This window comes from Pelophylax lessonae, assembly GCF_965119305.1.
Source record: "Pelophylax lessonae genome assembly, chromosome: 6".
Classification (NCBI taxonomy): domain Eukaryota; kingdom Metazoa; phylum Chordata; class Amphibia; order Anura; family Ranidae; genus Pelophylax; species Pelophylax lessonae.
In genome coordinates, this window is record NC_138773.1 from 300,823,139 (window position 1) to 300,837,307 (window position 14,169).

At 45.6% G+C, this 14,169-nt stretch overlaps 1 protein-coding gene across 4 annotated transcripts in view; it reads right to left on the minus strand.

Annotated features, from left to right (window-relative positions):
• The window catches only part of DNPEP (aspartyl aminopeptidase), an 85,025-nt gene that overhangs the window by 50,862 nt on the left and 19,994 nt on the right, over positions 1–14,169 (minus strand). For 3 of the 4 annotated variants that reach the window (XM_082262057.1, XM_082262058.1, XM_082262060.1), the window contains exon 2: positions 6,462–6,552. In XM_082262057.1, coding sequence (XP_082118183.1) covers positions 6,462–6,552 — 91 coding nt within the window. The remainder of the gene's footprint in view (positions 1–6,461; positions 6,553–14,169) is intronic. The other variant, XM_082262059.1, reaches the window with a different exon arrangement.

Below are 14,169 nucleotides of genomic sequence, written 5' to 3' on the forward strand. Positions count from 1 at the left end.
GTCGGCTGTTGTTGGCCGACAAAATTCGTGTGCAGTCTTTTGCACTTTTCAACAGACACGACAGCCCTGGACAAAAGACGGCCGATCGTTCGGCCGACGATCGGTACGTGTGTACGGGGCTTAAGTCCTAGCGCTGCCAGTGTGTCTTTCTCTGAGGGGATATATGCTCCTTGTTTGTTTGATTTGTGTATATTTAAAAAGCAGCTGCTATATTATGTTTTATGAAATTTTAACATCATTATTTCATTATCCATAGCGCTGGGTGAGTGGGGTATAGTGGTCTAAGGACATCTTTCCTTGCTCCTTTTTTGAGAATAGAAGAGCTACTGTAGCTCAAAATTGTTGAAAAAGTTGTTGCTGGTTTCGATAGAAAGGTATCAGGACAAAATTCCTGACCAGTGTCCACAGCCAAAAGCACCTACAATGGGTATGTGAGCATCAGAACTGGAGCACGGAGCAATGGAAGAAGGTGACCTAGTCTGATGAACTCAAGAATGGTTTGAAGAAAACGAGTTCAGGGTGTTTATTACCCACCGCCCGCGGTCAATTTACATCGGTCCTTTGACGCTAAATACCGGGGTTCTGAAATAACCCCAGTATTTTTGAAAACGGCAGGCAATCGGCTTTCAGATAAGGGTGGTCCCAGCGGCGGATTCCCCGCGGGATCACCCTTACGGTGAGGCGGAAGAGGTGCCCCTCCCGCCGCGTCCCGGCCGTTTTCCTTGCTTACCGGACCCGCCGGCAGCGGGGAAAACTATCCGGTCCTGGATCCTCAGAGACAGGAATTTGAGTGAGGGCCATCTTGCCTTTACTCGACTTGTGGTCTTGAAGGACCGGAGCGACGTCAAACGTCATTGCCTAGCAACCAGTTTAAAGGGCCGATTTTTTTTCAATGTTTTTTTTTTTTATTTTAGTGTAGTTGTGAGGTCTGAGTCTTTTTGACCGCAGATCTCACAATAAAGAGGATCGGTCATGCTTATTTCTATTACAAGGGATGTTTACGAGGTTGCACTGAGTAAATAGATAACCAACATATCAAACCTTAAAATTTGCGTGTGCCTGTGAAATGGCATTTTCAGTACCCTATATTTTCTATAGGGACGCTTCAAAAGCCCCCTATAGGTATCAGTTTAGTGTTATTTTTATTTTTTTTTTAAACTATAAAAATAAATAAAATAAATAGGAAAAAAATTAAATTAAAGCGCCCTGTCCCCGTTAGCTCACGCCCACATGTAAACAGTGTTCAAACCACACATGTGAGGTATCGCCACGATCGTTAGAGCGAGAGCAATAATTTTAACCCTAGACCTCCTCTAACTATAAGCTGGTAACCTGTAGAAATTTTTAAAATGTCGCCTATGGGGATTTTTAAGTACCAAAGTTTGTCGCCATTCCGCGAGCGTGCGCAATTTTGAAGCATGACATGTTGGGTATCTATTCACTCGGCGTAACATTATCTTTCACATTATGGAAAAACAATTGGGCTAACTTTACTGTTTTCTTAATTTTAAAAAAAGTGAATTTTTTTCAAAAAAAAAAAATTGCGTTTGGAAGACCGCTGCGCACATACGGTGTGATAAAAAAAATGTTGCAATGATCTACATTTTATTCTCTACCAAAAAAAAAAAAAAATAAAATTTATTGCATAAGAGATATATATATATATATATATATATATATATATATATATATATATATATATATATATAATAAAATGTTTGGAGGCTCTAAGTAGTTTTCTAGCAAAAAAAAAAAAAAAACTGATTTTAGCTTGTAAAACAAGTGTCAAAAATAGGCCCAGTCTTAAAGTGGTTAAGCCCTCCACATTCTCCTGATCTCAATCGAATCAAGCATCTGTGGGATGCAGGGGAGCACTGGGCCAGGGGGACAATTGCCCCTGAGTCACTCTGATGCTCCGTAAAAAGGCTGCACTGCTTCTGCCACAGACATGCCTAAAGGATTCCTGGTGAAGAGAAGTACTGAGTGCAGGATGAAGACAAGGACAGAGCTCAGCATGGATGGTGTAAACGGTGTCTGAGAAGAGGCCGGTTCCGCGCCCTACTGGAGACTCTCCCCCAGCCAGCCCCGACCGAGCTGTCCCCCCCAGGTGGTCAGGTCGGGAACCCGGATTCAGCCTATAAGTAGAGAGTATCTGGAGCAGGGCTTCAGCTTGGAATGGGAGAGTGGGAGGGGGTGAAGGAGTGGGAGGGGGGCCGAGTCGCTGCACCACGGGCCTCTGGTTTGTACTTGCCCCCTGGGCCAAAAGTTGCCAGTATGCCCCTGGTGGAATGTGCTAAAACAACAAGCCTGATCTATGAAGGCCTCTCCTTGCAACCTACAGGACATAAAAGATCTGCTGCAGACAGCTTGGTGCCAGATACCCCAGTATACCTTCAGAGGTCTGTAGAGGAGTGCAAGCCTCGATGGGTTATGGTGGGTGGTCATAATGTTATGGCTTATTGGTGTATGGTGAAGATTCACACAGAAGATTTTTCGATTATAAATTATTTTCACATATATAGCATAGGTGTCCTTTTGTACAGCAGTTTTCAGCGGATAGATTATGCTGCCATTGACTGCAGTTTTTCACGGATTGGGATATGTCGCCACCATTGATGTTTGTGGAAATTTTTATTTATTTTTTTAATATGAACCTAGTATAAGATTTTGATGGAAATTTCACACACACATATATTCTACTTTTGTTTTGAGATTTGGGAGCACTGCACTTTTTTTTTTTTTTTTTTAATTAAACCTTAGATAGTGAATATTTTAATAAAAGGGACCACTTGGGCCGTTGGTTGTATATTGCCTAAACGTCCAATTTATATCTCAGTGGATCGAGCATACACTGCTCAAAAAATAAAAGGAACAAGTCAATTAAACTCCTGGGATACTGATCTGGTCAGTTAAGTAGCAGAGGGGGTTGCTTTGGTGTTGATGAAATTAACTGGTGCACTAGATGGGCAACAATGAGACAACCTTTAAAACAGGAATGGTTTTACAGGTGGAGGCCACTGACTACTCATCTTTTCTGACCGCTAGGGTCAGTGTCACTACTGGTAGCATGGGGTGATACCTGGACTCTATAGTGGTTGCACAGGCAGTCCAACTCCTCCAGAATGGCACATCAATATATGCCATTGACAGAGGGTTTGCTGTGTCTCCCATCAAAGTCAAGAGCATGGAGGAGATTCCAGGAGACAGGCAGTTACTCTAGGAGAGCTGGACAGGACCGTAGAAGGTCCTTAACCCATCAGCAGGACCGGTATCTGCTCCTTTGTGCAAGGAGGAACAGGATGAACACTGCCAGAGCCCTACAAAATGACCTCCAGCAGGCCACTGGTGTGAATGTCTCTGATCAAACAATCCGAAACAGACTTCATAAGGGTGGCCTGAGGGCCCAATGTCCTCTAGTAGGCTCTGTGCTCACTGCCCGGCACCATGGAGCTTGATTGGCATTTGCCATTGAACACCAGAATTGGTAGGTCCACCACTGGCACCCTGTGCTTTTCACAGATGAGAGAAGGTTCACCCTAAACATACAGATGTGAAATGGTCTGGAGAAGCCATGGAGAACATTATGCTGCCTGTAACATCGTTCAGCATGACTGGTTTGGTGTTGGGTCAGTGATGGTCTGGGGAGACATATCCATGGAGGGACATACAGACCTCTACAGGGTAGACAATGGCACCCTGACTGCCATTTGCTATCAGGATGAAATCCTTGGACCCATTGTCAGATCCTACACTGGTGCAGTGGGTCCTGGGTTCCTCCTGGTGCACGACAATGCCCGGCCTCATGTGGTGAAAATATGCAGCCAGTTCCTGGAGGATGAAGGAATTGATACCATTGAATGGCCCCCATGCTCGCCTGACCTAAATCCAATAGAACACATCTGGGACATCATATTTTGGTCCATCTGACACCGCCAGTTTGCACTCAGTCTGTTCAGGAGCTCAGTGATGCCCTGGTCTAGATCTGGGAGGAAATTCCCCAGGACACCATCCATCATCTCATTAGGAGCATGTCCCGACATTGTCAGGCATGCATACAAGCACGTGGGGGCCATACAAACTACTGAGGACCATTTTGAGTTTGTGCAATTACATTTCAGTAAAATGGACTAGTCTGCCGCATCACTTTTTCACTTTGATTTTCGGGGTGTCTTTGAATTTAGCCCTCTGTAGGGGGATAATTTTCATTTCCATCAAACAATGTGGCATCCTTTCCTTCCTAACATTACCCGGTCCATACCAGTATAGATCCTAACACATTACCCAGTCCATACCAGTATAGATCCTAACACATTACCCAGTCCATACCAGTATAGATCCTAACACATTACCCAGTCCATACCAGTATAGATCCTAACCCATTACCCAGTCCATACCAGTATAGATCCTAACACATTCCCCAGTCCATACCAGTATAGATCCTAACACATTACCCAGTCCATACCAGTATAGATCCTAACACATTACCCAGTCCATACCAGTATAGATCCTAACACATTACCCAGTCCATACCAGTATAGATCCTAACCCATTACCCAGTCCATACCAGTATAGATCCTAACACATTCCCCAGTCCATACCAGTATAGATCCTAACACATTCCCCAGTCCATACCAGTATAGATCCTAACACATTACCCAGTCCATACCAGTATAGATCCTAACACATTACCCAGTCCATACCAGTATAGATATCCAGCATGAGATTTTCCCCCATTGAGATCTGATGTGTTTTCAAATTGTTCCTTTCATTATTTTCAGCAGTGTATAATAAAAGGGTTGTTGGTTATATATTGCCTAAATGTCCACATTAAATCTCAGCAGATCAAACATAGAAGAAGGAGTTTGCACCTCTCATCTTATCTCTCAGATTGGTCCGTACAAAGTCCTTAATTATGCTTCAGAACAAGAACTTCAGCCTGAGAGCAAAGGGCAAGTTCTCCCCATGAGAAGCACAGGACACAATGTGAGAGGGAAGAAGGACATAGCGCAACCAAAGCATAATGTGCTACAATACGTCCGATCTCATATCAGATCTTAGATGACCGTTCTCCAAACTACATCCAACAGTGAGAGTCACCCCGGGCTCACTGTTACATTATGTGCACCATGTGGGCAGTCAACATTCATTTTCTTATGGAGATAAAGTGGACCTTGACATTAAACTTATTTCTCCCTGTCCCTCTCTCACAATTGGGAAAGTAAAAAAAAAAAAAAAAAAAAAAAAAAAGATTTTTTAATTTTTACATTTTAAGGGTAACTCCATATTCTTGAGACAAGTATATCATATACATATATACACTTTCCAACAGTAGAATATAATATATATATATATATACACATATACATACACACACACACACACACACACACACATATGCATACTGTTGGAAAGTATATATATGTATATATACACACATACACACATATACATACACTTTCCAAAAGTATTGGGACGCCTGCCTTTACACACACATGAACTTTAATGGTATCCCAGTCTTAGTCTGTAGGGTTCCATATTGAGTTGGCCCACCCTTTGCAGCTATAACAGCTTCAACTCTTCTGGAAAGGCTTCCACAAGGCCGCTGTTATAGAAGGGCCAATGTGGCATCTTTGCGCATGGATGGGAAGTCTTCCATAGGTGCGCAGATGTGCCAAAGCACGCTGTGCAGACCTATAGGCTGGGCAAATCCCTTCTGCAGATCAAAAATTCATTACATTGAATGTACAGCAAATGCAGGAAGTACATATTTTACCAGCTGGCATTATTCTGCCACAGCACTGGAGGATTTAGCATCATCACAGGTTACCTTGTGTAAAAACAGCACATAAAAATATGTAGAGAAAATTATAGCAGCTGAAGTTACATGCAAATCTCAACTATTCCTGTAAAGAAAAAGCATGGCCCCTCCCCTTTTTGGTCTGTTGAAATGATAGGTGGCTCACTAGCCAATAGAGCTCAACACTGAGGAAGGAGCATGCTCAATTTTTTATGGAAGGGAAGAGCTCTACATACAACTTCAGCTGGCAAGGAAGAGATCTGCATATAACTTCAGCTGCATATATCTCTGGAAGTACAGATGGCTCGAAAAAGCAGCATCCAATACATTGTCCCCAGTTCTATGGGCTAAAGACTCCCACCACCTTTTTATGGAGGCAAGGAGAAAGGGAGGTGTTCTGTAGTCCCGATGCACTCTGTCCCAGGGTGACAACGCTGTTCCCCCATAGATGCAGTACAGTGAGTGATGTCACCCTAGGCCAGAAAGTGTCTTACTGGCAGGTGAAAATAAAAAGGAGAAAAAAAAAAAAAAAAAAGGATTGAAAAAAAATAAAACAAATGCAGCCATCGCATGTAAGGGCTGGTAAGCTGCAATATATTACATTTTTGTTCTTTGGGTCTTATAGGTTTATTTGTAATACAAATGGCTAATACACTGAACTTACCATGGTATGGAGAAACGCCACGGTTCAAAAACTTCAGGAACTCCCTGGCTGCTGCCTGCGCTGCTTCCCGGGTGCCCTTCATGGCTGCCTGCTGCAAAATAAGCGAAGGTCACTTTTACGTTTTGTATATGACACAAATCAAAGCTGGTAGGTGTGTTTTGGCCAGTAGGTGGCGTATGTATGTATACTGCAGGTCAAGAGAGAATAAAACAGTTTTTTTAAGGGCTGTATTGATTCAAAATTTGCAGAGTTATTCGTCTTTTATAACTGCATGTACATTCGTTCTGTGCAAATGGGGGCCAAACTGAATTGTTGTTGGGGTATTTTCTCTCCAGGTCAAATGTTCTTCATAGAATGAATCAGGGAAAATACTACAATATGGCCACAAGATGGAGCTAATGATATGAAATAAGTACTTATTTACTAGGATTTGTCAGATCCAGATAGTGGCCCTGATGTGTTATTTTCTGAATGCACCCTATTCTGTATAAAGAGCATTCAACCTGGCTAGAAAATAGCCCAATCACATTCATTTTTGCCTCCACTGTTAGCTCCATCTAGTGGCCATGGAGCGTTATTTTCCTGATCCTGCTCAAAATGTTCTTCATACAGAATAGAGTGGATCGGGAAAATACTATATTATGGCCACTAGATGGAGCCAATAGGAAATAAGTACTGATTTACTAGGATTGTGAGCTCCAGCCAATGGCCATCATGTATTATTTTCCTGATCCAGGTCAAATGCTCTTCATACAGAACAGAATAAATCAGGAAAATACTACATTATGGCCTCTAGATGGAGCAGATAAGAAAGTACTTATTTACTACAATCCCCAGCTCCATCTAGTGGCCATGATGCATTATTGACCCGCTTCAGGTCAAAATGTTCTTCATACTGGATAGAGTGAATCAGGAAAATACTACATTATGGCCACTAGAAAGAGCTAGTGGTAAGAAATAAGTACTTTTTTTACTATGATCATCAGCTCAATCTACTGACCATGATGTATAATTTTCCGGATTCACTCTATTCTGTATGAGAAACATACGACCTGGAGAGAAAATGGTCTCATAACATTCATTTTGCCTCCATTCAGACAGGATAATTAGATCTGCAATTTTTGTTTTTTTAAATACACCAATTCTTGGATATTCAGAGGAAATTTGTTCAAAATGTGTGCTGAGTGACGCGGGGTGTCACCTGTCCCCGTACACAGCAAGGAGTTTTCTACAAGCTGCAGGGTATTATCTCCTTCTGGAGCTTGCTGATACTTTGTGGAATCCAGCCAAAGTGTTAGATCACATTGAAGACGGAACACAGAGAGACCTACAAAAACCGTATGGGCACACACAGTATATACAGTACACACATATACACTAAGCTGGGGGGGGTAAGAATATGCATGCATCATACATGCTAGGGGGAGAGGATCTGGGGGGAATCCATAGCGGAGAAGGATCTGGGGGAATCCATAGCAGAGAAGGATCTGGGGGAATCCATAGCAGAGAAGGATCTGGGGGAATCCATAGCAGAGAAGGATCTGGGGGAATCCATAGCAGAGAAGGATCTGGGGGAATCCATAGCAGAGAAGGATCTGGGGGAATCCATAGCAGAGAAGGATCTGGGGGAATCCATAGCAGAGAAGGATCTGGGGGAATCCATAGCAGAGAAGGATCTGGGGGAATCCATAGCAGAGAAGGATCTGGGGGAATCCATAGCAGAGAAGGATCTGGGGGAATCCATAGCAGAGAAGGATCTGGGGGAATCCATAGCAGAGAAGGATCTGGGGGAATCCATAGCAGAGAAGGATCTGGGGGAATCCATAGCAGAGAAGGATCTGGGGGAATCCATAGCAGAGAAGGATCTGGGGGAATCCATAGCAGAGAAGGATCTGGGGGAATCCATAGCAGAGAAGGATCTGGGGGAATCCATAGCAGAGAAGGATCTGGGGGAATCCATAGCAGAGAAGGATCTGGGGGAATCCATAGCAGAGAAGGATCTGGGGGAATCCATAGCAGAGAAGGATCTGGGGGAATCCATAGCAGAGAAGGATCTGGGGGAATCCATAGCAGAGAAGGATCTGGGGGAATCCATAGCAGAGAAGGATCTGGGGGAATCCATAGCAGAGAAGGATCTGGGGGAATCCATAGCAGAGAAGGATCTGGGGGAATCCATAGCAGAGAAGGATCTGGGGGAATCCATAGCAGAGAAGGATCTGGGGGAATCCATAGCAGAGAAGGATCTGGGGGAATCCATAGCAGAGAAGGATCTGGGGGAATCCATAGCAGAGAAGGATCTGGGGGAATCCATAGCAGAGAAGGATCTGGGGGAATCCATAGCAGAGAAGGATCTGGGGGAATCCATAGCAGAGAAGGATCTGGGGGAATCCATAGCAGAGAAGGATCTGGGGGAATCCATAGCAGAGAAGGATCTGGGGGAATCCATAGCAGAGAAGGATCTGGGGGAATCCATAGCAGAGAAGGATCTGGGGGAATCCATAGCAGAGAAGGATCTGGGGGAATCCATAGCAGAGAAGGATCTGGGGGAATCCATAGCAGAGAAGGATCTGGGGGAATCCATAGCAGAGAAGGATCTGGGGGAATCCATAGCAGAGAAGGATCTGGGGGAATCCATAGCAGAGAAGGATCTGGGGGAATCCATAGCAGAGAAGGATCTGGGGGAATCCATAGCAGAGAAGGATCTGGGGGAATCCATAGCAGAGAAGGATCTGGGGGAATCCAGAGCAGAGAAGGATCTGGGGGAATCCAGAGCAGAGAAGGATCTGGGGGAATCCAGAGCAGAGAAGGATCTGGGGGAATCCAGAGCAGAGAAGGATCTGGGGGAATCCAGAGCAGAGAAGGATCTGGGGGAATCCAGAGCAGAGAAGGATCTGGGGGAATCCATAGCAGAGAAGGATCTGGGGGAATCCATAGCAGAGAAGGATCTGGGGGAATCCATAGCAGAGAAGGATCTGGGGGAATCCATAGCAGAGAAGGATCTGGGGGAATCCATAGCAGAGAAGGATCTGGGGGAATCCATAGCAGAGAAGGATCTGGGGGAATCCATAGCAGAGAAGGATCTGGGGGAATCCATAGCAGAGAAGGATCTGGGGGAATCCATAGCAGAGAAGGATCTGGGGGAATCCATAGCAGAGAAGGATCTGGGGGAATCCATAGCAGAGAAGGATCTGGGGGAAATCATAGCGGAGAAGGATCTGGGGGAATCCATAGCGGAGAAGGATCTGGGGGAATCCATAGCGGAGAAGAATCTGGGGGAATCCATAGCGGAGAAGGATCTGGGGGAATCCATAGCGGAGAAGGATCTGGGGGAATCCATAGCGGAGAAGGATCTGGGGGAATCCATAGCGGAGAAGGATCTGATGCCAAGCTGCAGTTTCCAAAACAAGCAAAGTCCTTTCTTGTATTAACAGAGGCATGGACCCCAGAGAGCGAGATATACTTTTGCTCCTGTACAAATCATTAGTAAGACCTCATCTGGAATATGCAGTTCAGTTTTGGGCACCAGTTCTCAAAAAGGATATCGGGGAACTGGAGAAAGTGCAGAGAAAGGCAACCAAACTGATAAGAGGCATGGAGGAGCTCAGCTATGAGGAATGATTAGAGGAACTGAATTTATTTTCTCTTGAGAAGAGGAGATTAAGGGGGGATATGATCAACATGTATAAATACATAAGGGGTCCATATAGTGAACTTGGTGTTGAGTTGTTCACTTTAGGTCAACACAGAGGAGAAGGGGGCACTCTTTACGTCTAGAGGAAAACAGATTTCATCTCCAAATACAGAAAGGTTTCTTCACTGTACGAGCTGTGAAAATGTGAAATAGATTCCCTCCAGAGGTGGATCTGGCCAGCTCAGCACATTGCTTTAAAAAAAAAAAAAATTCTTTCCTGGGTGTACATTATATAAGTGGGTACTAATATTTATAGGGTCAGTTGATCCAGGGAATATCCGATTGCCTCTAGCAGGGGATCAGGAAGTAATTTTTCCCCTGCTGTAGCAAATTGGATTATGCTTTTCTGGGGTTTTTTCACCTTCCTCTGGATCAACTGCAGGTATAGGATTGTGGATATGGGATTGTATGGTTGGGTTTGTGTCTTTTTTGAACCTGATAACTATGTAACGTTACTATGTACTGTGCACACACAGCTTACACTTGGCAGCTGTAGTACAATCCCGCCCAGGTAAGATAAATTATCTGACCGCAATTCTGAATCATCAACTAGGAAGGTGAACAATCTACACTTCAGGCTTGCACAGTTGTACCAGGCGGCTCCTCTCCTGGACTGAAACGGCCTGCTCTGATTTCCCCGCACACTGTGAGCTTCTCACAATGTGCAATAGAAGCTGCAGCAAGTCAGATAGAGCCCCGCCTCATTTCCTGGCTGGAGGACGCCCAGCATCATCTAGTTCTTTCCACCCCAGCCTGTGTCTCTTTCCTCTCCCCCCCCCCCCTCCACCCTCCGAGCCCACATGTCTTCCCCCCCCATGTGTCTTTCTACCTCCTCCCCCCCCACGTGTCTTTCTTCCTCCTCCCCCCCCATGTGTCTTTCTTCTTCCTCCCCCCCCCCATGTGTCTTTCTTCTTCCTCCTACCCCCCCCATGTGTCTTTCTTCTTCCTCCTACCCCCCCCATGTGTCTTTCTTCTTCCCCCCCCCCCCCATGTGTCTTTCTTCTTCCTCCTACCCCCCCCCCCCCCATGTGTCTTTCTTCTTCCTCCTACCCCCCCCCCTGTGTCTTTCTTCTTCCTCCCCCCCCATGTGTCTTTCTTCTTCCTCCCCCCCCCCCCATGTGTCTCTCTTCTTCCTCCCCCCCCCCCATGTGTCTCTCTTCTTCCTCCCCCACCACATGTGTCTTTCTTCTTCCCCCCCCCCCCCATGTGTCTCTCTTCTTCCTCCCCCCCCCCCATGTGTCTTTCTTCTTCCTCCTACCCCCCCGTGTGTCTCTCTTCTCCCCCCCCCCCATGTGTCTTTCTTCTTCCCCCCCCCCATGTGTCTTTCTTCTTCCCCCCCCCCATGTGTCTTTCTTCTTCCCCCCCCCCCCCCATGTGTCTTTCTTCTTCCTCCTACCCCCCCCCCCCCATGTGTCTTTCTTCTTCCTCCTACCCCCCCCCCCCATGTGTCTTTCTTCTTCCTCCCCCCCATGTGTCTTTCTTCCTCCTCCCCATGTGTCTTGCTTCTTCCTCCCCCCCCATGTGTCTTTCTTCTTCCCCCCCCCCCCCATGTGTCTTTCTTCTTCCTCCTGCCCCCCCCCCCATGTGTCTTTCTTCTTCCCCCCCCCCCCCCCCATGTGTCTTTCTTCTTCTTCCTCCCCCCCCCATGTGTCTTTCTTCTTCCCCCCCCCCCCCCATGTGTCTTTCTTCTTCCTCCTGCCCCCCCCATGTGTCTTTCTTCTTCCCCCCCCCATGTGTCTTTCTTCTTCTTCCTCCCCCCCCATGTGTCTTTCTTCCTCCTCCCCATGTGTCTTGCTTCTTCCTCCTGCCCCCCCCCATGTGTCTCTTCTTCCTCCTGCCCCCCCCCCATGTGTCTTTCTTCTTCCCCCTCCCCCCCATGTGTCTTTCTTCTTCCCCCCCCCCCCCCATGTGTCTTTCTTCTTCTTCCCCCCCCCCATGTGTCTTTCTTCTTCCCCCCCCCCCCCCGTGTGTCTTTCTTCTCCCCCCCCCCATGTGTCTCTCTTCTCCCCCCCCCATGTGTCTTTCTTCTTCCCCCCCCCCCATGTGTCTTTCTTCTTCCTCCTACCCCCCCCCCCATGTGTCTTTCTTCTTCCTCCCCCACCCCCATGTGTCTTTCTTCTTCCTCCTCCCCCTCCCCCCCTGGCCCGCATGTCTTTCTGGCATCCCAGTCTTAGTCCGTAGGGTTCAATATTGAGTTGGCCCACCCTTTGCAGCTATAACAGCTTCAACTCCTCTGGGAAGGCTGTCCACAAGGTTTAGGGGTGTGTCTATAGGAATGTTTGACCATTCTTCCAGAAGAGCATTTGTGAGGTCAGGCACTGATGTTGGATGAGAAGGCCTGGCTCGCAATCTGCACTCCAATTCATCACAAAGTTATACTACTGAGGTCAGGACTCTGTGCAGGCCAGTTAAGTTCCACCTTCCTGGTGAGCAGTCATGTTGGAACAGGAAGGGGGCATCCCATCCCCAAACTGTTCCCACAAAGCTGGGAACATGAAATGATCCAAAATGTCTTGGTATGCTGACGCCTTAAGAGTTCCCTTCACTGGAACTAAGGGGCCAAGTCCAACCCCTGAAAAACAACCCCACACCATAATCCCCCCTCCGCCAAATGATTTGGACCAATGCACAAAGCAAGGTCCATAAAGACATGGATGATGGAGTTTGGGGGGTGGAGGGACTTGACTTTTCCTGACCTCAACCCAATAGAACACCTTTGGGATGAATTAGAGCTGAGACTGCGAGCCAGGCCTTCTCGTTCAACATCAGTGCCTGACCTCACAAATGCTCTTCTGGAAGAATGGTCAAACATTCCCATAGACACTCCTAAACCTTGTGGACAGCCTTCCCAGAAGAGTTGAAGCTGTTATAGCTGCCAAGGGTGGGCCAACTCAATATTGAACCCTATGGACTAAGACTGGGATGCCATTAACCACTTCCGGACTGCCCGCTGTAGTTTTAGGTCTCTACTTTGACGTTAAATATCTGCTGCCAGAACTCCGGTATTTTTTTTTTACAGGGTGGGCGGTCCTCTCTCACATAAAAGTGGTCCCAGCGGCGGATTCGCTGTGAGATCCCTTTTATGGGTGGCGGGAGAGGTGCCCCCCCCCCTTTGACTATGGCCTTGGAGGACCGGAGTGACATCATAGGTCGCTTCCTCCCAATGGCCTTAAAGACCCCTTTCTTTTCATGATGAAAACATGACTTTTTTTTTTGCATTTTAGTGTAGATGTGAGATCTTTCTGACCCCACATCTCACAATAAAGAGGATCTGTCATGCTTATTTCTATTACAAGGGATGTTTACATTCCTTGTAATAGGAATAAAAAAGTGATCATTTATTTATTTATTTATTTTTTTAAAAAGGGACAGTGTAAAAATAAAAAAAAGGTAAAATAAATAAGGACAAAAAAAATAAAAAATGAAAGTGCCCCGCCCCTCCAAGCTCGGTCGCAGAAGCGAACGCATACACAAGTCATGCCCACGTATGAAAACAGTTTATAAACCACACATGTGAGGTATCGCCGCGATCGTCAGAGCAAGCGCAACAATTCTAGCCCTAGACCTCCTCTGTATCTCTAAACTGGTAACCTGTAGAAATTTTTAAAGTGTTGCCAATGGAGATTTTTAAGCACCAATGTTTGTCGCCATTCCACTAGCGTGTGCAATTTTGAAGAATGACATGTTGGGTATCTATTTACGTGGCGTAACATTATCTTTCACATTATAGAAAAAAAAAAATTGGGCTAACTTTACTGTTTTTTTATTTTTTAATTAAAAAAAAAAAAAAAACGGTATTTTTTCCAAATAAAAATTGCGTTTGTAAGACCACTGCGCAAATATGATATGACAAAGTATTGCAACGATCTCCCATTTTATTCTCTAGGGTCTCCTTAAAAAAAAAAAAAAAAAAAATAAAAAATAATAATATATATATATATATCAAAAGTATTGGGACGCCTGCCTTTACACACAAGAAATTTAACCACTTAAAGAGGTTGTAAACCCACTTCACAA